Consider the following 24,385-nt stretch of genomic DNA (forward strand, 5'->3'; position numbering starts at 1 on the left):
GAAGCATAGACACTTTTAAATGTAACAATAACCTCAATACTAACTACTCTTTGTACTCACCAATTCCAAGAATTCATCACCTTGCAAACAAATATTGTAAACTTATCGACATATTTGGTGTTAATAACTTTGAGAGTTTCAAAAGGCAACTAATTTTAGACCTTTTTGCTAGTCATTAACTTGTAATATTTATTAGCTTTAAAAAATATCTTGTTTTCATACTTTGATTTACTAAACCATATTATTTTCTAAATACCTTATGAGTAAATTATATTTAGCTATTTTATCCATGTACATGTTACACTTAAATACATAAACTGTCAACTTACTATGTAAAAGCCCGATAGGGCGTTAATAAATAATAAATAAATTAATAAACATCACGGGGGATGAAAACATTGCTAACGAATTTAGAGACTTTTTTTCTTTAAGCGCTGATCAAGGAGAGAGCATGAAACCATATATGATGACATGTTTGCCTGCGGCAAATGATGACCTGATCATGAACATTACTCCTGAAATGATCGAATGCGCGATTAAGCAAACCGCCCTCGGTAAAAGTCCAGAATACGACGGTATTGGTATCGAGCACATAAGGTACGCAAGAAATCATCTCCATACTATTCTAGCCGCCCTACAGGGCTTAGAGGCTTGAGTACACTACTTACTTACCCCCTAGAGGCTTGAGTACACTCAAGCCTCTTACGACACACACATATGCCTATGGACATGAGTCGAGCTGATATCATACCAATCTTAAAATCCAACCAACTGGATGCATCGATACTAGGAAACTACCGACCTATTTCCCTAGCGACAATGATCTCAAGACTATTTGAAAAAATTCTATTCACGCTAGTAAAAGACAAGCTATTTACCCTAGATAACCAATTCGGCTTCAAAAGCGCCTCATCAACCGATATGGCCATCTATGGAGTCAAACAATAGAATACTACAAAAAAAGTAAAACCACCGTTTATGGATGCTTTCTCGACCTAAGCAAGGCCTTTGACCGTGTTTCTCATAAATTATTATGGGAAAAACTCATAAAACGAGATGTGCCAGCAGCAGTGGTTAATATGTTGGCTATTTGGTACGGACAGCAGAAAAATTACGTTCAATGGGCAGGAGCTTCTTCAAGACCCTTATTCCTAAAAAGCGGAGTCAGGCAAGGGGGTAATATGTCTCCTATTCTATTTAATGTGTACATTAATGACCTCTTACAAGAACTGAATGATACACGAATTGGTTGTCATATCTGCGGTCAAGGCAGTAACAACATTAATTACGCGGATGACATGGTGCTGTTGGCGCCTTCGATTAAAGCGATGAGACGACTTGTTCAAATATGCGAAGAGTATGCAATCTCACATAACCTGCTGTACAATGCAAAAAAAGTCAGTAATCGTGGTTTTTAAATACAACAAGGAGCCAATAAATATTCCTCCAATCTGGTTAGACGGAAAAGAACTACTTGTAGCCTCGCAGGTAAAATATCTGGGACATATCCTAACCGAAGATATGAAGGATATAGAAGACATGGAACGACAAAGAGGAGCAATCAATATACGGGCCGGAATGCTCTGAAGGCGGTTCTATCACTGTAGCGATGTCAGGCATTCTGCACTGCACTGTGGTGACACATCTGAGCTAATACCCAGCAGCGCAATGGGACAAGCTGAGGGTGTGCTACAATAATGCATACAGGCAACTCATGCAACTACCGAGGTTCTGCAGTGCCTCCACAATGTTTACTGAAGGGAGGGTGCACTCATTCGCCGCCTTACTTCGCCACCGACTAGCCAGCTTCTGGGGTGGGACTCAACCAACATCTGCTGCATCCGAGTGGCTCAGTTCCCCACTCAATGAGCGATGGATGCAGATGATGCGGCGACCTCCCTGATGGACGGTTTAATTAAATTTAATCTCATTGTATTACCTATTTTATTTTTGATTTATATTTTAATTTTATATTTAGGTACCTGCCTAATATTATTTTTTTATTTCTCTTTGTTTTATCATATTTCCATTTTTATAATTTGTTTTTTTACCTTAATTTTATTGTTTCCTTGTTTTATTTCATGTAATATGGCAGACTGGGATTGCACTATCCTCCTAGTCCTGCTGGATTAAAACTTAAATAAAAAAATAAAAATAAAAAGACTCTTTTTTGACAAGAAGCAATTAAACATATGAGTTATTGAGTGTGCGCCTTCGACCTTAAACGACACTGTTCAATTTACGCGATCAGATTTCACACATCCAGCGATTGTAAAATTGCGGGCATGGCAAATATATATTATTATTTATTATATAACTATATGATATGAATAAACGTGTTATCTTTTACTTGGAATTTTCAAATATTGAATATTGAATGCTATTTACTGAATTAATATCAGGTTTTTATATTCATCTTTGAAATGTGGTGAAATTAGCAATTATAATTTATTGTTGATGATCAAATGTCATATATGATTTCTTTGAAAATTTCAATTGAAAATATTATTTGGTTTAGAAATTGGGTCAATTTTAGCAAAGCGATATATTTATGCGCTAATCGCGAAAAACACCCGCTATAGGATAGATTCTATTGTTTGAAGCTCCCGACTACAATGTGTTAACTTCGGAGCGTAGAAAATTTCTATTTAAGCTGCTTGAAGTTACCGACAAAATCAATAATGTTTGCATTGTAAATAAATAAAATAAAAGTAAATAGTTAAGTTGCAGCCCTGCAAAAGATGTTGGTACCTGCTAGCTGCTATAAGGACAAAACACATAAATAGTCAGCATAATGACTCAATATCCTTATAAATAGGAATACTCCTTATTGTGTAGTACAAAGTTTGTTTGGAAACCTGTCAACATCTAAGAAAGTAATCTATCGTGTGATTAATTATTTAGCAATGTTCGTTGTGCGCTATCATAATTTAATTCAACTGGCTTTAATATTTGCAGTCGTCTGCGGTAAGTGTTTACATCGATAATTATTGTTCTTTTGGAATAAATTATTTATGTAACGGTAGATTGGTTTATCAAATACAGCCCCAAGGAGATACTGAAACTATGTTATTCATTTACGAACACTCTGAATATTCAATGAATTTATTAGCTTATTCATGTCTTTTTATAAATGAAGATATTTACCTATACAGTATTTGTAATAGTTAAATTTCTGAATTTATTACTGGAATTCAATTTCAAAGCGTCGTTTTCAAATTTAAAAAATCCACTCAATCCTTAACAAATGGTTTGCAATCTTTAGAGCACAGGCGTAAAGTCCTTGTTTTACCGTTATTTCAATGGAAGACGCTCCGAGGAACTAGTAGCACCATTGGTCCCTCGACACCTGTGCATAGTCAGGAAACACATCAACCGTGGCATGCTCTACATTTGTACACAGTTGAAATTTGTCTCTTCAAACAACATGTTAACTCCTTCCTCTCCTCAAAAAGACCCTCCACACAGCATCTTCAAAGATTACATAGGTCCTGAGAAAAATTATTTTCCTCCGAGCCTACTGTAAGGAGGTAAGGTAGTAGTTAACATGGCGATATATATACATTCACTTTAAAAGCTTGGCAACCAAAGTTTTCTGAGCCATGTTTGAAGAAATCACGTAATGGAGATACAGAAGTCGTCAAGACAATTTCAAAGATCAACATTACATTTCAAGAGTATATTACTCAAAGATTGAGTAGAAAGCGGAAAACATGAACATCTAATGCAGCAGTATAGTCCTGGTCAGAGACCATTATTCAGAATTAAAATGTTGCTTTAAATGGCTTTGCCATGTTTGGTGACCAGGTCTGAATAGCCAGGCACTTCCCCACCTTTCTTTTCCCCGTCTCCTTCCTCTCTCTACTACCTTCAGCCTCACGAAATACCCCAATTGCTGATGCCACAGGGCATATGTGGAATAACTTCCAAACCCAGCCTTAAATAAACCATTTTTATAATGTCAACATCGAGATGCCTACTATGACTTCTTGAATTATTAACTCCTCAATGTGTTGATATATTCGAGGATTTTAGCAGAGAAAAGAAAGAAACCAGTACACATACGAACTCTCTTAGACAATCTTTATACTATAATAATAATAATAATAAATATCTTTATTGTGACAAATTTTCAAACTATAACTAAAATAAAATTAATATTTAAATTCACCTTTCAATACACCTTTCTCAATAATTTTAAATGATGGCCAAGAACACCCTTGAAGGGTGAAAGCCAGAAATAATGGAAAAAAAACTATAGAAATACATGTAAGACTGTTTTGTGTACATTGGTTTATAAATTAGAAGAGTATATAATTTTATCAATGGAAATTAATATATAAACAGTAGGTAAAATAAATGTAAATAATAGAAATGTTAATGTAGTTATATGTTAAGGTTTATCATAGCCCGCCTCACTAGGCTTAGCCTGTGTTGAGGCAGCTATATACCAAGTTTATTTATAGTACTATAACGTACCTACAATTATATAAAAAAATGAACAATCAATAGTTAGGTAGCATCAATATCAATACATCATATACCAAGTTCGTTTCTAGTTCTAATAATATACCTACAATTATATGAAAATACATACAATAATTAGGTTGCATCAATGACTGCGAATTTGGATGAGTGCACCGGTAAAGGCCCTATTATTACTTTTAATCCAAATTTTTACGCTATCTTTGAAATTTTTTTGTGGATGACATGTTTTTATTTTATCAGGGAGAATGTTATAAAGTCTAGTCGCAAGATATCTAAAATTTCGTTGTCCAAAAGTAGTGTGCGTTACAGGAATTTGAAGTAAGTCTTTGTTATTGCTTCGAGTACAGCGAGTATTAGATCTTTTTTCGTAGTATGTATGTTTATTTGTGTATAGGTGAGTGAGTATTGTTTTTGCGTATGTCTGCCGAACATCAAACACATTCATAATTTTAAAGATCAAGTTCGAGTCAGTAATTAGAGGAAGCCTAAGAATTATTTTTATAATAGTTTTCTGTGCCCTTATGATTGGGTCTAGTGCAGATTAAGTTCCACCTCCCCACGCTATGATACCATACTCAATAATAGATTGACAGAGTGCAAAATAAACCATTTTCAAGTGTTGTAAGTTGAGGAAGTTTCGTATCGTTCTGAAGAAGTGCATGGTTTTTCTTATTTTGTTTGCAATACTTTGAGTGTGAAGATTCCATTTGAGGTATGGATCAATGGTGAGGCCGAGGTACTTTATCTGAGCAGTGCGCTCAATGTAGGGACACTGACAACATTCTTCAGAATTCAAACATGTGTGTATTCTAACGCGTGATTTTTTTGAGGTTAGGATTTTCATGCATTAGTATTTGACAGATCACGTGGGATTTCAGACATGGTGTCAAAGAGAAAGATGCTCAGTATGCTTCAGAGTTACCGAAGCTCCCGATTTTTCGGGAGATCTACCGATTTTTCACTTCATCTCCCGATCTACCGAAATGGCACCAAAATCTACCGATTTTTCTCAGCGATTTATCGTTTCTCGTCGATTCTTTGTTTATGGTCCGCACAACAGGCAAATAATTGTCTATGGTTAAAAAAAAAAAAACTAAAAAATTCCCCGGATTCGGGAATTGACCAGAATATTTACAAAATACTGCAATCTAAGCATATCTCTATTATACGCGGTTCACACGGGGCGACTTTTGTCGGTCAACTTTTGTTGGTTGGACAATTGAAAGCTAATCGCCACGTGTGAACACTCAGTCAACAAAGTTATCAACTTTTTTTGTTGCCTAGCAAAAGTTGAAAGCCCGTCTACTTTTGACGTTCGAGTACGACCATCGCCATTTTGGTTTTACTTGTCGTTCGAGTTTTTCACCGAATCGCCCCGTGTGAACACATGTTTCAACTCGCTTGTCTTTTTTAGTTACTCGCGGGAAAAAGTAAAATTTGAAACGGACCTCCTTCAGCGAGGAGTATTTTTATTGTAATTAAATTTAATCTAATAAAATATAACAGGAGGAACAAATTGAAAGAAGCTATGAAGCGCCGCTTTACTACGTTTACATACAATCATTCTTGTCGGCCGTCGGCCGCCCATGCGCCGACTGCTTTTCCCGCTTTCTATGTGGAAGGACCCTATTGATGGGTATTATTTTTATGCTTTCCGGCAGCACATTATTATTTTTTATTCCTTATAGTTATGATATTGTTTTGTAATATGTTTTCATTATCATTATTATTTTGGTAACACATTGTTTATTATTTTTTTTTTTTGTATAAATATTATTGTTTTTGATATCTTTGTTTTACTTTGTACATCGTACAAAAAAAAAGGATTGTTGAGCAGTGATAGAAATGCGGAGTTGTATACTGCGCTCACAGCTTTTTGGGATAATTTTTGAAGGATTCTTACCAGATAAGAGATACTACTGCCCAATTGTCTTTTGTATACACTCAGCATGCTTGTAAAGGTTTAATTTTAATCTAATATAACTCCATTTATAACAATTTCTGTATAATTTCATTAACAATTCTAATTTGGCCCATGCACTTTCTTTTTGTTTTTGATGATTCAACTGAGATAATTGTAGGTATTTCTTAATAAAGGATTAAGGATTACTAAACAGTGTACCTACCGTTATCAAGCATCTGTCGCCAGGTGACAGGTGTTTTGAAAAAGCCCATGAGGTGGTTGATTGGTTCCTAAATAAAATTAAAATTCATAAATTTTTTCGTTTCATTTAATTGTACACATCCCGATGACGAAGGTCGTTACTTGTATGAATGTCGCTCACTTTTAAAAGTAAGTAGGTATTACATGATTTTTGACGTCTCGCAAAGTGACAGGTGACAGTCCAAGGTCGATGTTTCACAAAAATTTGCGCCGAGTTGCCAGACGTAAAATAAGTCCCCGTTAAACGTTAGGGCAAATTGCGTTATTCCACGGGCAACATCTACAATAATCATATTGACGGCGCTGCTTATGGGTTTTTTCGTTAGTTGTTAAGGTTATGCTTCGGAATAATAAAAGGGATTCGTATTATTGACAAAGGAGAAATTTTGTTAAAATAATTCTAGTGATCTCCCGATTTCTAAGAAAATCTCCCGATTTCTCACGATTTCTCCCGATTTTTAGGCGTAAATTCTCCCGATTTTGAATTTTTGAGTTCGGGAACACTGGTATGCTTTGACATTTCATCATGAATAGACTTACTAACGAGCAACGCTTGCAAATCATTGAATTTTATTACCAAAATCAGTGTTCGGTTCGAAATGTGTTTCGCGCTTTACGTCCGATTTATGGTCTACATAATCGACCAAGTGAGCAAACAATTAATGCGATTGTGACCAAGTTTCGCACTCAGTTTACTTTATTGGACATTAAACCAACCACACGAATGAATGCGTACAGTGCGTACAGAAGAGAATATTGCGTCTGTTTCTGAGAGTGTTGCTGAAGACCGTGAAATGTCGATTCGTCGCCGTTCGCAGCAATTGGGTTTGTGTTATTCGACCACATGGAAGATTTTACGCAAAGATCTTGGTGTAAAACCGTATAAAATACAGCTCGTGCAAGAACTGAAGCCGAACGATCTGCCACAACGTCGAATTTTCAGTGAATGGGCCCTAGAAAAGTTGGCAGAAAATCCGCTTTTTTATCGACAAATTTTGTTCAGCGATGAGGCTCATTTCTGGTTGAATGGCTACGTAAATAAGCAAAATTGCCGCATTTGGAGTGAAGAGCAACCAGAAGCCGTTCAAGAACTGCCCATGCATCCCGAAAAATGCACTGTTTGGTGTGGTTTGTACGCTGGTGGAATCATTGGACCGTATTTTTTCAAAGATGCTGTTGGACGCAACGTTACGGTGAATGGCGATCGCTATCGTTCGATGCTGGGTCAATCCACACCAAATCATCCAGGCCATGTCACCCACCATCTCAGATTTTGATGAAACTTTAAATTTTTAATCCTTCCATATAGATAAGAAAATATACCAAATTTTACCTTCCTACCTCAACTCGTTTTTTTTTATGGGCAGTTGAAGTTTGGGCAAAATAAGCGTTTTTACATATTCCGAGCACTCCGGAAGAGCTTGTACCTTCAATGAAAAAAAATTGTATCTTTGTCATTTATAGTGCAAATGCAATGAAAATTTTCAATATTATCAAGAAAACTATGCTGATTGCAGAAAAAAATAAATAAACCCTTTACATTTATCTACTTGACTTTAAAAAATTACCAAAAGTAATTTTTTAAGTAATTTTTGGGACGGAAAAGGTACTTTACAAAAAAGCAATATCTCGGGAAGGTACAGTGTTAATGAAGTAATTTTTTTTTTATTCATATCTACAAATAGCATAGAATCACATACAAAAATAAAATTCATGGCATTTTACTTGCTTCAATAAATAAAATCCATTTTAAACTTTTTTCAAACTTTTTGTAATTTTTTTTTATTCTTATCTACAATAAACATAGTACAACCTAAAAAAATAAAACTCCTGGTATTTTGTGTGCTTCACAGTGTAGAAACGTTTTTAAAATAAGAAATCTTTATCATACAGAATTGTTCTAGGTTTTTTTAAATCTAGATACAAAAATAAATAAAATCTATTTTAAACTTTTTTCAAACTTTTTGTGATTTTTTTTATATCTATTTTTAGTTTGTAACTGGGCAAGTTATAGTTTAGGTATATAGCTAATAATATAGGTTGAATGAATGGACTAATATCAAAGAAACAGTCCTAGAGACAAGTCACTACATGGAAATGATGTATCTGCAACAAGAACAAGACAGAACATGAAAATTACTATCTGCCTCATCACTAAGTTTGCAGGATACTACATGCTTTGTTTCCTCTGACATGCTTAGTTCTGAGTCAGCTTCAAAGCAGTGATCATCTATATAAATACAGTAGTTGTTTCATGTTATGGTGTACGTTGTTAAAATGTCTCTAATCGAAACAAGTTTAAAATGTGATGCAAAAATACCAAGATGTATTCAAGAAAAAGCTAATGACATGGACAGGCTTGTTGAGTTGGTTAAAAAAAAATTGGAAACACAAGTTACACGCCGTGAGAGAATTCAGCTTCTAACTCTCGCTCCAACTTCGTGGAGTAGAAAAAAGGTTGCTGAAGAATTCAGTGTTGGTGAATACTCAGTTCGTAAAGCACGAGAGCTACTAAATGAAAATGGTATCATTGCTTTACCTGATCCAAAAAAAGGAAAACCATTAGACCAAGGAACAGTTACTTTGGTTAAAAATTTCTACCAAAACGATGAATTTTCTCGTGTTATGCCAGGGAAAAAAGATAAAGTTAGCATAACCAAAAATGTTTATGAACAAAAAAGACTATTGCTTTGTAACCTGAATGAACTTTATGCTACCTTCAAGTTTGAATACCCTGCTTCAAAAATTGGGATTTCGAAATTTTGTTGGTTGCGTCCCAAATGGTGTGTGCCAGTAGGTTCTCCAGGCTCTCATTCTGTCTGCGTTTGTGCAATTCATCAAAATGTAGTGTTGCTTCTTAATGCTTGTGACAGTGAAGAAACGTACAATGATTTAATGGACTACTTAGTGTGCTCAAAGAACAATAGAGACTGTATGCTTCGACATTGCGATAAGTGTTCAACATCTAGTGAAAATCTTAAGAAACATTTGTTAGAAAAATTTGAAGAATGGGACCAAGAAGATGAAATTACATACAGTGCATGGGTAACTACTGATAGAACACAGCAGGTTTCAGTTACAGTTCCCTTTCATGAATATGTAGAACATCTTGTGAAGAGTCTTGTAAAACTTCTTCCTCATTCTTTTATAACAAAGTCTCAATCAAAATATCTCAAAGAGTCCCTAAAAGCACAGCTTCAGATAAATGAAGCTGTTGTGTTATTAGACTTCAGTGAAAACTTCTCCTATGTTATCCAGAATGAAGTCCAGGGTTACCACTGGACGCAAGACAGTTGTTCACTCCACCCAGTGGTAATTTACACTTGTGAAGAGCCTGGCAAAGATCTCACAGTGTCAAGCTTGAGTGTAATTTCAGATGACTTGGAACATGATGTAAGTTTCGTTTACGAAACTCAAAAAATTGTTGCTCAATTTTTAAATCAAAAATTTCCCCAAATTCAAAGTGTTCATTATTTTACTGATGGTTGCGCAGCGCAATATAAAAACTGCAAAAACTTTTTAAATCTGTGTCACCATCAAAAAGACTTCAACTTGAAAGCATGTTGGTCGTTTTTTGCTACGAGTCATGGGAAATCTCCCTGTGATGGAATAGGTGGAACAGTAAAACGTCTTCTAACTAGAGAAAGTTTGCAACTTGGCCCTGGCAACACTATCACAACTGTCGAGAGTAGAAAATATATATTTTTACTTGCTGAGAAAAGAAAGCTTATTCACTTGCAGGCAACAATTACAGCAGCGTTTTTCACAAGCTAAAACAATACCAGGCACTCGAGGTTTCCACTGCTTTGTTCCTCTGTCTGAAAATGAAGTTGGCACAAAAAGGATAAGTTCAGATTCAGATTATGCTTTGATTTTTAACTTCAGTGGGGAACGAAATCGCTCTGAGCAACTAAGTATGGTACAAATTTGTACAAACTCTTATGTAGCTTGCGTATATGACAACCATTGGTTTTTTGGACTTGTGGTTTCCAAAGATGAAGACGAGTGTGATGTATCAATCAAGTTTATGCATCCTTTTGGCCCAGCTCCATCCTTTTACTGGCCACATCAAAAAGAAGATATTTGTTTTGTTCCACTACAAAATATTTTTAATATCGTTGACCCTCCCACAACAAAAGGTTCAGGAAGAGCTTACTACTTTCTTGAAAAAGACGTTCATCATGCTGATCAAAAGTTCAACCATCTTATGGGTCAGATCAAGAATAAAAGTAAAAAATGAACTTGAACATTTATTTGTAAACAATATTATTGTAATGTACTTTCATTTAACCTAATCCTACATTGCCTGTTTTATTTTTATTGTATTTGTTTTTTAAAGAGTTAACTTTGTATTGAAAAGAGTTAAAAAGTTGATCTTGTTATAAAATATTGCTATGGTGTATGCATTCAGGGTAAGGAACAAGGTACATTATTTTGTTGGTGCCTTAAGCTTACATTGCAAGCTTACCAGCATGTTGTAAAGGACCGAATAAGTTTGACTTTTTTTATTTGCAAATACAGTATCTAGATTTTAAAAAACTTGGAACAATTCTGTATGATTAAGATTTCTCATTTTAAAAACGTTTCTACACTGTGAAGCACACAAAATACCAGGAGTTTTATTTTTTTAGGTTGTACTATGTTTATTGTAGATAAGAATAAAAAAAAATTACAAAAAGTTTGAAAAAAGTTTAAAATGGATTTTATTTATTGAAGCAAGTAAAATGCCATGAATTTTATTTTTGTATGTGATTCTATGCTATTTGTAGATATGAATAAAAAAAAAATTACTTCATTAACACTGTACCTTCCCGAGATATTGCTTTTTTGTAAAGTACCTTTTCCGTCCCCAAAATTACTTAAAAAATTACTTTTGGTAATTTTTTAAAGTCAAGTAGATAAATGTAAAGGGTTTATTTATTTTTTTCTGCAATCAGCATAGTTTTCTTGATAATATTGAAAATTTTCATTGCATTTGCACTATAAATGACAAAGATACAATTTTTTTTCATTGAAGGTACAAGCTCTTCCGGAGTGCTCGGAATATGTAAAAACGCTTATTTTGCCCAAACTTCAACTGCCCATAAAAAAAAACGAGTTGAGGTAGGAAGGTAAAATTTGGTATATTTTCTTATCTATATGGAAGGATTAAAAATTTAAAGTTTCATCAAAATCTGAGATGGTGGGTGACAAATCCAAAATTTTCTGGATGATTTGGTGCGGATTGACCCTGCTAACAAACTTTTTGTTGCCAAAAATGGAAGAACTGAACTTGGTTGACATGTGGTTTCAACAAGATGGCGCTACATGCCACACAGCTCGCGATTCTATGGCCATTTTGAGGGAAAACTTCGGAGAACAATTCATCTCAAGAAATGGACCGGTAAGTTGGCCACCAAGATCATGCGATTTGACGCCTTTAGACTATTTTTTGTGGGGCTACGTCAAGTCTAAAGTCTACAGAAATAAGCCAGCAACTATTCCAGCTTTGGAAAACAACATTTCCGAAGAAATTCGGGCTATTCCGGCCGAAATGCTCGAAAAAGTTGCCCAAAATTGGACTTTCCGAATGGACCACCTAAGACGCAGCCGCGGTCAACATTTAAATGAAATTATCTTCAAAAAGTAAATGTCATGGACCAATCTAACGTTTCAAATAAAGAACCGATGAGATTTTGCAAATTTTATGCGTTTTTTTTAAAAAAAAAGTTATCAAGCTCTTAAAAAATCACCCTTTAATAGAGGCATCGTCATGAGGTTGACCTGTAATATTAATGCTTGATGTGATGTATTTGGTTTTCTCGGCATTCATTATACTATGAACATAATATCTTAAAAAAATTATTCCATAGATCCTTACTTAGGCAATGTTTTTTTTTTTTAAATTACAGATGGCCAAACTGCAGATCAACTCGTTTCCAACAGCCCGCCCAACGATCCCATCATTTTAAGACTCGCCCGATCTACTGATAATAAATCTGATACCATAAGTCAAGAAGCAGAAAACGAAGTACTAAACACCAACGCAGATGAACCTACAAATCAAATAACCAACAAAGAAGAGTCTTTAAAAGATGATGAAAGCATTAAAACACCCAATAAAGATGAAAATTCAACAACGTCAAATGCCAGGAGCGCAGAAACTAAGAAGGAAAGCACTACCACTACTGCCAAACCACAGGCTGCAAGTGGCATGCCAACCGGACTACAGGGCTGGCCAGCAGGCAACAGTAAAGCAACTCTCATCATGGGCACTTTCCAAGCCATCATGATGCCAATGCCTGATTCTCCTGTAGGCTTTCCACCGGCCGCTGGAGCTGGATAATAAGACAGCTAAAACACAATACAACATAGCTAGACTCGCCACCAGAATATTGGTTTTTTTCTTTAGTCTATTTTAACAAGATGTGGGAAAGGAGCATTCCATGTTGACATGTTTACTTATGCGATTGCGTTTAGTTAAGAAAGATATTTTCTGTTATTCTAATGTTACGTGACATATATACACAGTTTTGATTTTATAGCGTTACTTTGTGTTCTTTATCCACAAAACGCCACACTGTTTTCCATCGTTGTGGATGTAGAACAAACCGACAAGCAATGCTAAACATTATGGTTTTATATGAAAAAAGTCCATTTCCTTAAAAATGGATCGTAGAACAAACCGGCTTTCGGCTATTCGGCTAGCGAAGTGTTAGAGAAAGGTGATTCAATTACTGCAGTGACCAGTGCGGTTCATGATTATTCTCAATGGGGGTTCAATCATAGTTCAAAGAGGAAAAATATATAAATTTAAATATCCGTTCACATAAAAATGTATTCAATTTTTGCCAATGCATCAAATATTTGTAAAAATTACACAAATAATATGACATCATTCAAGTGACATCTGGCGAATTTTATAAAAGCTTGGATGTATGATAAAGTGTACAGTAAATACTAGTTGGAGATGCGCCATGACAAAATATGAGTAATTTGGCCCTGGAAATAGAGAAGTATGTACCTCTCACTCTTTTAGAAAGATTATTGTATTTATTCAATTCAATTTATTATTTTTAAAACATTGCAAAATTGTTCATTTTAGTGCATTTTTAAAGAATAAATATAGACAGTGAGTATATCAACTATTCTACATAGTATTTAATAACGTAGCTTTCCTTTTAAACACTTTTGATGCTAAAAATGTCAATATCCGAATTGATTCTGTTCAATAGCTCCTCACCGGCATGACGATTGAGAAGTAAGCCCTGCAGGCTAGGAGATAGAACAGTCTGTGCTGTCGGTGGCGGAGGTAACCATTTGAAACATAGAAATGAATGCTCTCAATGATAGCTTTTTTCAAACAATCAGTCTGAAGAAATATATGCATCCCTTCTGACCTGTATATTGTTCATTCAGAGAATACCCAAAATAAAATCGGTAGGATAGCCACGTATGAAATATTCCATAGGAATTATCTCTCCGTAGGCACGTTCTGGATTCCGCTCCCATGAATGGATTTTCACACGGGTGGCGGGTGGATTTATGAGAAGAGTTTAATTTGCTACTGTTCGGGAGTTCACTGAACATACGCTCCTTAGAGAAAACCGCCACTGGTTGTGACTATAACCGATCCGTAAAAATATAAATATATGAATGTATATTTCAGAGATACATGCAGCACGGTAAGGCAGTAATAGAATATAATAACATACATATCTGTTTTTCAGTGCTTGGGTTATGAAACAAAACATGGCTTGTACTGGCGTCACACACATTTTGAATACAGATATTACAAAGCTTTACAAAATCGTATTTTATAATTTCCCCGGGAAATTAAAACATCACTTAATTTCCCAGATAAGCACATAAATTTTCTTTGTGTACATGAATTTGATGTCTTTGGAATGTTATATTTACCAGTAATGTTCTATAAATTCAGGGTTTAATTACCTGTTAATAATTTCACTGATAGGCAACCCAATGTAGGGTTGCTCCTGAAATTTGATAGGAATCAAATGTATACAATTTATTAATAATGTTAAATAAAAAGTTTTATATAATGAAAGTAATTGTTTGATTTCATATATGTAAAACTTTTTTGGATTGGTTTGGGCATGAAGAGAGGATGAACGGAGAAAGGGGTGCTGTAAGAATATATATGATGCAAAAGTGAATAGTAGAAGAAGTCAGGGATTCCCGAGGAAGAGATGGCACAGTGAAGTGTATCGAATACTTGAATCGGGTCATGTCAACAGTCAGAATCAGAAGAATATGTACAAGACGATGTATGAATATCATCATGTCATGCTGTGTGTGATAGTTCGAACTACGTAGCATAGATGACTCTAGTTCTAGTTGCTCATAAAATTTATAGGGTTATCCAATAGATGTCTCTAGTGTATAGGTGTGCCCCTCCATGTTCAGAAACGAAGTGGGCAAGCAGATAGGTATTTAGCAACAGAGATTTTGAGAGCAAAATAAAGAGAACGTTGTCTACACACTTGCTCAGAATTATAAGAGTTTCTAGTCTAAATAAAAACAAAAACTCGAACGAGCTAGCTGGAACCGATTCATACCGTCCCCGATTGCCGAGATTATGACAGCTCGTGAAGTGCTTTCGTGTGCGCTTCTTGTTAAAATTCACCTTCTTGTTAAAAATTTAATTAGGTTTATTGATTGTATATATACTTGTAGATAATTTTATAAAGTATCCCACCTTTAACAGCTCCATAACAAAACAAAGTGAAGAAATAATGGTTTAACTAGTAGCCCTGTTAGATAAATATGTTAATTATGTTAAACAGTTCATACCTTCTATTTAAAGCCCTTTTTATTTCAAATACGGGCAGTTCTTGATAAGAAAGGAAAGTGTCAACATTACTAAAACAAGTCAATACAAAATGTCCTTCATTTCGGTAATACCATACATAGCATTGGTATTTTTACTATATTTAATACCTTTGGGAACTTGTGCAGTAGTCGAAAATTCGCCACAAGAATATACAAGTCTAGAAGAAATGGACTCAAATGAATTAAAAGAATTCTTCAAAGACAAAGTCATCTCGATAAACAGCTTCAAAAATAAAAACGAATACGAAGAAAATAACATCGAATTTAATAGAAGCCCACAGCCAAAAGTTGACGTCTTGAAGATTAATACTGAAATGTCACAAGATACAGTGAGGTACCAACACATTCCTACTACGGAAAAAGCACCCGGAAACGTTGATGGAAAAAGTAACATTCCAAAGTCAGAAGAAACATTCTTGGAAGAATATATTGAAAGCAGTGAGGAATATATTGATGGAAATGGTTGTTAAAATCAGAAACTTCTTATAGAAGCCATCATTAATTTGAAGGAAGGGGTTTTTGAAAGTGAAAAGTGATTTTTGATTGGCAACTTCAGACAAATCAATGACTTTAAATTTAACTTTTACGGATTACTGTTTTAGCATCAGAGTAAAAATATAAACACACAATAAATAATGATCTTGTAATATACGTAATGTAAAAGATTTTCAACGTGAAACTTTTTTTTGATTGAATCTTTAAAAAATTTCTAATAAAACATAGTATATCCGAATATTGTTGCGTTTTGTGTTCTTTTTGTCAATAAAATAGGTATTTTGGGGCTCCATACTTCATGATTCACATAAATGACAATGCAAGCTGAAAATATTCAAGCTAGAAAATAAAATGATAATAATATTTGTTTATTTCAGTTGAACAGAGCGGTGAGTGCAATACTCTGTCTCTGTTTGCCGTAAAAAAGCATACATCTAAATAAATTACATGGTATTATGTTGAAAATACAAGTCATCTGCAAATAGTAAATACAGCGAATGTGTGATGACTGAACCAATATCGTTAATAAAAATCAGAAACAGAAGTGGTCCAAGGATAGACCCTTGAGGAACTCCAGAAAAAAAATGTATCACCAAGGGAGGCCCAAGAGTGCCCAGTATGCGTGGTTATACTGTACATTCTATGTCATTTTTATCATTTAGGTCATCAGTGATGACATGCCCCACATGTTTTATTTCGCGGCAGATTTTGACATTAGCTCCGCCGAGACATATGGGCGGAATGACAGCCGGACCACTGAAAATATCAGCAGCGATGATTTTTTACGTATGCTTCGCACATATGGCCAGAAGTAGCCTCATTGCTCTTGCCGATGGGGCTAATACGACTATGTCGCTTGCATAACTAATATTGTTCATACATACCCCGGCAATGTGACATCCGATTCTTGTTTTGTTCTATGATTTACTGAGTTCATCCATATACACGTTGAACAGCACAGGGGACATTGAGCCTACTTGTCTAACGCCACACTTAAGTTTAGCATTCAATGTGACAAAATTTTCCTGCTTTTTGTACCATGTAGTCAATATATTGACAATTTTCAGTGGTACTGTTGTCGTTTGGTCAGTTTTTTCTACAAATTATTATGATTAACCCTGCTTAAATCTAGGAAGCATGCATACACCATATTTTTTCTGACTTTGTACAATTCGATTGTCTGTTATATATGTTGTATTTGGCTGAGCATCCAGCTAATAAACGAAGGAAAAAAATCTGTGTAAATTTCATGATTTCAGAGTTCACAATTCTTTGTAGATATATATATATATTTTAGATTTGTAAATATAATAAAGGGGAAAAATAATTACGTTAACTAAAATATTACAAACACATTTCTTGTTTTTTTTTTTCTCATGATTTACCATACTTTTATTCTGTTATGTAAAATATAATATGAATCGCATTAACATATATATAAAATACACAATGAGCCACTTTATTGTTATTTACATAAAACTATTAATGACATTAACGGGTATTGTAATGTAACGGCCATGTTGTTACGCTTGTCTGCTGATGACAATTTTATCAAAAATATTTTTTAACATTTTACCTTTTAAATTACTGTATGCTTTCAAAATATATTAAAAGCTGCATCGGGCTGAATATCAGAGTCTAAAGGGAACCGTTAAAATGCGAAAAATTTGAAATGGTGCTGATCGTCAATTTTATGGTTAAATGTGTTGTAGTTTGAACCACCCAATGCTAACACCAATTGATTGAACAGCCATCTTTATAAAAGAAATATAACAATAACAAATTTACAAAATAAACCTGCCAAAGTTATATGCTGTTATATGTTTAGGGTATTATGCCGAGTTGCGCTACCTTCTTCTGTAGCCAACGTTTCGGACAGCATTACAGTGTTCATCATCAGGGCAGATGTGTAACGATTTCCGAAACGTTGGCTAAAAAAGGAGGTAGAGCAATATGGCATAATACTTCAAAAATAAGTCACGATAATACCATTGGCCGTTAAAATCTCAAATCATATTTCATACAAAATTTTATGAGCAAATAACACAGACGGAATTTTTTTTGAATAAACTCAAAGTTCAATTTTGAAGATTCAATAAATTGAGAGTAAAATTTAAGAACCGTGTTTAGCAACTGTATCAGAACAGCCAGGCATTTTCCAATCATCATCTTTCTTATCTCCTTCCCTTTCCCTCACAACATACCCCAATTGGGGATGCGATGATACCAGTGGCTTCAGATGGTAGCAAGCAGTTGATTCTCAAACTTGTGTGGTATTAAAAAATAAATTTTTAAAAAACCTGATCATTTTGGTCCTCGGTAGAAATTTGATATAATACCTCAAAACAAACTTGCATTATTGCTAGTCTTGTGTGTTGATATATTTCAGTATAAACTGTTGATTTCCATTGTCCAAACGATACTGATTCACAACCGTATTTTCTAGTATAATATGGTGGTTTAAAAGTTCAGGTTGCACGGTGGATTGCGGCAGTTCTACATGTTTGTATTCCATGGGCAATTCCACGTAGGAAACCACATTGTAGGGTTGTGATAATTCCGTCACTGTATTGTTGACATAAGTTATCTGAGATACTGGACCCTTGGGGGGATTTGGTTTTCTGGGATTTTTCTTGTATTTCCTAGAAAATAAAACAAAAAATATTTAAAATCAATCAAAATCCTACATTTAGTTTTCACCGCATGAGCGAACAGAGTTGAGAAAATACAATATATCCCTGTCTTGGTATCATACCTGAAGGTATCGAAATGATAATCTAGTCTCCTTCAATGGAAACAAGGTTTCCATTAAGATGCTTGGTGTAACCGTAAGTGACTAGCTCAGGTACATTGGCTCCATCGTAACCAGAGTTACGTTAACCTCTCCGAAACTGTGAGAATTGTAGAGTCCATGAGTCCAACCTGTGCTTTAATTTAGTTGTGGGTGAGTGTGATAGTTCAAGCTTGGTAAAATAGATGGCTTTACTGCTAGTAGCTCATAGAATTTATAGAGTTATCCAAGAGATGTCTCTAGTGTATAGGTTTGCCCTTCTATCTTCAGAACCGAAGTGAGCTAGCAGTTAGTTTCTAGCAACAAAAAGATTTTTTGAGCAAAATAGAGAGGACATTGGCCTACAGGCCATCCTACACACACATTCCAAATTAAAAGAGTATCTAGTATAAATAAATACAAAGTGTTTTGATGTAAAGAAGGTGTTATTATTTAACAAGATCCCCATTCACAACAGATATTATGAAAGTAAGACAAACATTCCCAGGATACAAATAAACAGATAGTATTTGAAAACCTTCTACTACCATCAATATAAATAAGCATAAAATGTTGCTTGTGCAATGTTGGATGGTTTAGTTAGCAGAGGATTTAACCTTTGATGCCACAGAGGAAACCCAGAGATTTGGACCACTCAACCAACTGACCAGTTCACAAACATGTATTAAATCACGCAATAAAACATAGCAAAAGTTACCTTAAAACCGGAGACATTGAAATAACATTGCTTTGTTGTCCTAACTGTAGATCCTCAGAATGATTCAATTCATTAGTCACTGGAAACAGATCAGCTTGATTAATTGCTGCCTGAATCAAATCTTGACAATCTGGAATCAAATTTGCCTTCACAGCTTTAGCGTGATTAACCACAACGGACGTATTAGAATTCTTTGAGTCAGAATAAGATTGATTTAAAACTTCGTAGATCTTTTCCATTTCTTCATTTACCGAATTCAAAACTTGCGTGTTTGATATAGTGAAGGCCATATCCTTTATCTTCTGAGCCAGGTCATTTAATTTCGTCTGGCCATTTTTTATATTTTCTAGTAACGTTGTAATTCGTTTATTTTCGATTTTTTTCATCGATACTTTCTGCAATGGCGGTGTTTTCTTTCGTGTTTTCTTTTTTGTATCATTTAAGTAAGGGGGATGTGTATGAGTTTTTTCATTTGATATTACGAGATAAACTCTGTCTCTATACATAATTTTCTTATCTGGATTTATGTAGTCTTCTTTAAGCTCATTCATGGTCTGTAAGAGATTGATCATTTTAGTAGTCATCACACGAGAGTCGCATTGTCCAGAGTTAGAGTAACTGGTTGGGAGGAATGATATGGGGTAGGATAAGGAGTGGGGAAGCAAAAGGTTTGGGAGGATCTGGATTAAGACAAAAAACAGTCCTACAGTAAAATACAAAATGTGAATATCGCAGAAGAGTCCGACCTGCACCGAACCGTCTGGAGCTAATGTAACTATGGCATCTCCGATTGGGGTATATTCTAGATCTAGTAAACAAACAAGCAATGTTTCAAGCTGAAGTAGCCCAGAACAGGGACATCAGTAGACGCTGCCTCAAAGCGACAGGTCCTCGACCTGATTGCAACAAGAGGAAGAAGAAAAAATGTAAGATATCTATATTTATATTATACTTAAAAAATCAAGGCAAACCTTTTTTCTATTGTGGCAATTGGTGTCAGCTTTCACAGCGTACTCGGGGAAGAACCGTATAACTCTTATGGTCAGTTTGGCCGGACAACCTATCTTCTTCCATTTCCTATTGGGTGGCTTGGTGTATGTGCTTGACGGCTGCATAAACAAACAACTCAATACAATTCAATTTGGAAATTTGTTACTTTGTTATGGAACATTTTTAAAAGAAACATTGGCCATACTGCTCTGGTAAAGGCTGTCTGAAAATAATCTGAAATCGCATTCGCATGGACTTCGTATAAGCAGTTTCTCACATCTGTGCCATGCCTGCAGTGCACTGTGCCGGTAGATGTTAATAGACCTTTCAAATGCAAAATAAGTTTGCACCGGCACACCAGTGAGAGACTCAATGGACAAAAGAGCAGAAAACTCATATACAGTGTCATTACTAAGAGCATAAGAATTCATTTCTCTGACTCGTTATTATGTAAAATAGAAAAAATGTGGAACAAACTACTGGCGTTATTTTCTCTAAATCATTTAATTTGGGTGTCAATAACATCAAACAATACTTAATGGCTTGAGTGTTGCCATATCCATATGAATCAAAAAAATCATTTCTCTCAGCTATTCTGGGGAAACTACTCACGGTAGATCATATACTTTTTTATCAATATATAGAGAAATTATCCGGTAAGACAGTACAATTTACAAAAACGTAATTTTGCAAAAAACAAATAAGTTATTACGAAAATACAACCAGCTGGCGGACGTCTATAATTTTGCATGGGCACTCTAAGAGTTAAATGATATAATTTAAATTGACTTTTTTTAATTATATCTAACACTTGAACCCAAGACCTTCGCCTTGCCAGGGCGCTGCTTTACCAACTGCGCCAATGGGACCCTATATAACTGTATCATACTTTGAATAATAACTACCAACAATATCTTCATTTTTCTCAATGCTCATTCTTATTGGCTATATGCAGCTATGCTATGTATGATCGCAAGATTCAACTCAAACTAAATGCAATCTAGATATAGTGTCTTGGATAATAGTGACATCTATTGACTTTTTTTGCAAGTCTAGGATGTATTTTTTTTAATAACTTAATGAGTGAAACCTCAAATTGTAATATTTAATTATTGGAGACAATATTAGCGAATCTTAAACAAAAATTTGAAACAGAAAAATCAAAAAAAGATATGGTTACGTCTAGAACTAGGACAAACTAAATGCAATCTAGATAGTGCCTTGGATAAATATATCCTATTCTTATTTTGGCAGTGCAAGGCGAAGGTCTCAAATTTTCATTTAAAAACTGTTAATATCATCTTCAATAATTAAACATTACAATTTGAGGTTATTCTAAAATTTAAATTGACTCACCTGAGCAGGTTTCGGTTTTGTTTTGCTTGGACCTGAAACGCATTCCATTTGAAGATGTGTGAGGACACAAAATGGCGCCCCTTGAGCTTGTATGTGAAAGTATTCTCTTCGAAAGGAGAAAAATAAACGCGGCATATCTAAAAATGTAAAAATACTAACCTTTAAATATTGTAAGATACAACGTAGCTCTAACATTATCAGTGTATGACTTAAAATTCAAAAAGTTTGTGAGTTCAATTTCTTTGGCTAATACGAATAAATAATCAGTAAAATACCTGTAATCTTCTTTTGGAGGCTAGTTCTTATTACGAATGGGAAGCCAAGTTGGTGAATTTGCCGAAAGAAGGAATTGCACTTATCTATTCCTCCTTCAATAAACCCTGTATACACATCATTTACACGCTCAAAATCACACAATATCTTGGATAAAGTTGTCCCGAAATCTGTCGAAGTTAAAGAATAACAGTGATTGGAAAGATTGACATCTTGTTCTTCCAAGTTTTCCTCCATGATTTATTAGCAACACTTTTGTGAATCTACTCTACTCTTCACTGGTAACACATGCTATCATGATATTAAACTTTCGTGATATTAAACCAGCAACTAAACGGGAAAAAATGTACAAATCGTAAAGACCAAAAAAACTATTCGTTCTATTTTGACTTTGTTTTGACATTTCACAACCATAGAACAAAATCAAAAAAGACAGATTTAGTGATGTAAAAACATATACCTAAGCTAATGGTTTGTAGGAAATATCGATCATATTGTCGGTGCTTTTCTAGCTTGTCTTTAGTCGAGAATGGTACATCTATGCTTTTGTCTTTGTCGGCTTCTCGTTCAGTTTGACGTGATTGGTTTATTTATGAGTTTGACCAAGTTTGACGTTTGACGTTCACGTCAAATCCGTATTTTTCTTGTCGCTGCATCACGATGACTGCTTTCGAGGAGTTCGGAGTGCTTCCCGAAATCGGGAAAGCGGTGGATGAGATGGAATGGATGCTTCCCACAGATGTGCAAGCCGAAGCAATCCCCCTCATCCTAGGCGGAGGCGATGTTCTCATGGCGGCAGAAACCGGCAGCGGAAAAACCGGCGCTTTCTGTCTACCCATCTTACAAATCGTGTGGGAAACTCTCAAAGATCTAAATGAAGGCAAAGGCAGTAAAATCATCGCGGCGACTTCTCCGTTTTGGACTCTCAGCTTCTTTGATCGCGGCGAAGCTCTGGCGGTGACTCCCGACGGTCTGAGATGCCAGTCGAGGGAGTTTAAAGAATGGCATGGGGGAAGGGCTACCAAGGGAGTCTTTGGGAAGGGGTGCTACTATTATGAGGCCACCGTTACAGACGAAGGACTCTGCAGAGTAGGATGGTCCACACAAACTGTAAGATTTTACACCTTTTGTTATAGAATGACTCAACGTTGCACAATTTTTACTAGTAGAATTTTAAAAATCTTTTATTATATTAACTGTCTGTCTTTACTGTTTGCTACATATCCACATTAGTGACCAGTTAGTAGCCGAGTGGAGAAATGCGTCAGGCCCCCGCTCACCAATCAGAGGCACTATTGCGTACTAATATCTAACGCGTTTCATTATTAGAATGCGATAAGCATTGTGCGTAGACCAGATACGGTAGTTTTAGTTTAGGTTTAGAGTGTTAAAGGTAAATGAGTGGAACTGATGTTTTCGCTCATGTCTTATCTAAATATAATACATTGACAATTCGTCGCTCTAGTTCGTTTTTATCCAACAGACCAAAGCGTAAATCGGGAGAAATAGCGCTTCAAAGTTTTTTTTACGAAAAACGCATATACAATGAAATAAGCTCATTGTAAGATAACTAAAATGATTTTAAGTGATAGAAATTATTATTTTTAAGTAAAATTCGTTCCAAATGTTTAAAATTACGCAGAAAACCGTTTTTAATTTGGATGAAGGACAAAGTGTTGGATAAACACGCTCGGAATGTTTTTAATTTTGGTGGACTTAAGACAAACTTCGTCTTGAAACACATAAAAAAATTTTTCACTTGTATCGTATAAATAAATAGTTTTTGAAAACAACTGCGTATTTAACTCAATTTCACCAAAAATGATCTGTTGGACAAAAACGAACTATAGCAACGAATTGCAAACATATTTTACAAACAATATTTTCCAATTATAATGTTTGAAGCAGGAGGAAATCAAATATTGTCAGGTTAATCGTAATCCGAAATGTTTTTCTCTCTTAAAAATTAAATAAAATGTGCCGGTACACCACATGTTATGTGAAACCCCATTTAAACTCCTTTCAGGCATCCTGCGACTTGGGAACCTGCCGCAATGGGTTTGGATTTGGAGGGACCGGAAAGAAGTCCAATGCCAAGCAGTTTGACGATTATGGTGAAGCCTTCGGAATGCACGATGTCGTAGGTTTGTTCTAATTCTATATAAATAAAAATTTAAATGTTTGTTTATTCAAAATCTTAAATCTCCGAAAGTTCTTCCCCGATTGCTTTCATATTTTGACACAACGTTGCATTCGAATATGCACGTGTTTTTATGTATCTATATTATATAGTTGTCAC

General features: G+C 35.0%; 3 protein-coding genes across 5 annotated transcripts in view; 2 read left to right on the plus strand and 1 right to left on the minus strand.

Annotated features, from left to right (window-relative positions):
• Window positions 1-2,802: 2,802 nt before the first annotated feature.
• LOC149413380 (uncharacterized) lies at window positions 2,803-16,264 on the plus strand. Of its 2 annotated transcripts, none has more exons than XM_089644868.1 (2): window positions 2,803-2,967; window positions 12,544-16,264. In XM_089644868.1, exons 1-2 carry the CDS (start codon window positions 2,907-2,909, stop codon window positions 12,975-12,977), a joined length of 495 nt encoding a protein of 164 aa, XP_089500994.1. In that variant the 5' UTR covers window positions 2,803-2,906; the 3' UTR covers window positions 12,978-16,264. The 2 variants fall into 2 exon arrangements, with proteins under 2 accessions (XP_089500994.1, XP_089500993.1); XM_089644867.1 differs by lacking the exon at window positions 2,803-2,967 and adding an exon at window positions 11,569-12,035.
• A 1,125-nt stretch (window positions 16,265-17,389) lies between these two features.
• Window positions 17,390-22,486, minus strand: LOC149413381 (uncharacterized). Of its 2 annotated transcripts, none has more exons than XM_089645021.1 (5): window positions 22,089-22,486; window positions 21,814-21,950; window positions 20,439-20,576; window positions 19,468-20,021; window positions 17,390-18,621 (listed from the first exon to the last, which is right to left on the minus strand). In XM_089645021.1, exons 1-5 carry the CDS (start codon window positions 22,321-22,323, stop codon window positions 18,342-18,344), a joined length of 1,344 nt encoding a protein of 447 aa, XP_089501147.1. In that variant the 5' UTR covers window positions 22,324-22,486; the 3' UTR covers window positions 17,390-18,341. The 2 variants fall into 2 exon arrangements, with proteins under 2 accessions (XP_089501147.1, XP_089501148.1); XM_089645022.1 differs by having other exon boundaries at window positions 21,814-21,967.
• A 211-nt stretch (window positions 22,487-22,697) lies between these two features.
• The window catches only part of Ddx1 (ATP-dependent RNA helicase Ddx1), a 28,615-nt gene continuing 26,927 nt past the window's right edge, over window positions 22,698-24,385 (plus strand). The window contains exons 1-2 of the mRNA XM_089645472.1: window positions 22,698-23,196; window positions 24,113-24,230. Of these exons, the coding sequence (XP_089501598.1) occupies window positions 22,747-23,196; window positions 24,113-24,230 (568 nt within the window). The 5' untranslated portion in view covers window positions 22,698-22,746. The remainder of the gene's footprint in view (window positions 23,197-24,112; window positions 24,231-24,385) is intronic.

This window comes from Hesperophylax consimilis, chromosome 22 (assembly GCF_061612785.1).
Source record: "Hesperophylax consimilis isolate HC1 chromosome 22, BYU_Hcon_1.0, whole genome shotgun sequence".
Lineage (NCBI taxonomy): Eukaryota > Metazoa > Arthropoda > Insecta > Trichoptera > Limnephilidae > Hesperophylax > Hesperophylax consimilis.

Coding starts and splice junctions, on each gene's coding strand:
- LOC149413380 (XM_089644867.1), top strand. CDS start 11,960: ATGCCACACAGCTCGCGATTCTATGGCCATTTTGAGGGAAAACTTCGG. Junction 12,036..12,543: donor TCATCTCAAGAAATGGACCG/GTAAGTTGGCCA, acceptor TTTAAATTACAG/ATGGCCAAACTGCAGATCAA.
- LOC149413381 (XM_089645021.1), bottom strand. CDS start 22,323: ATGGAGGAAAACTTGGAAGAACAAGATGTCAATCTTTCCAATCACTGT. Junction 20,577..21,813: donor CAAAACCGAAACCTGCTCAG/GTGAGTCAATTT, acceptor TTGTTTATGCAG/CCGTCAAGCACATACACCAA. Junction 20,022..20,438: donor ATTGCCACAATAGAAAAAAG/GTTTGCCTTGAT, acceptor AATCTCTTACAG/ACCATGAATGAGCTTAAAGA.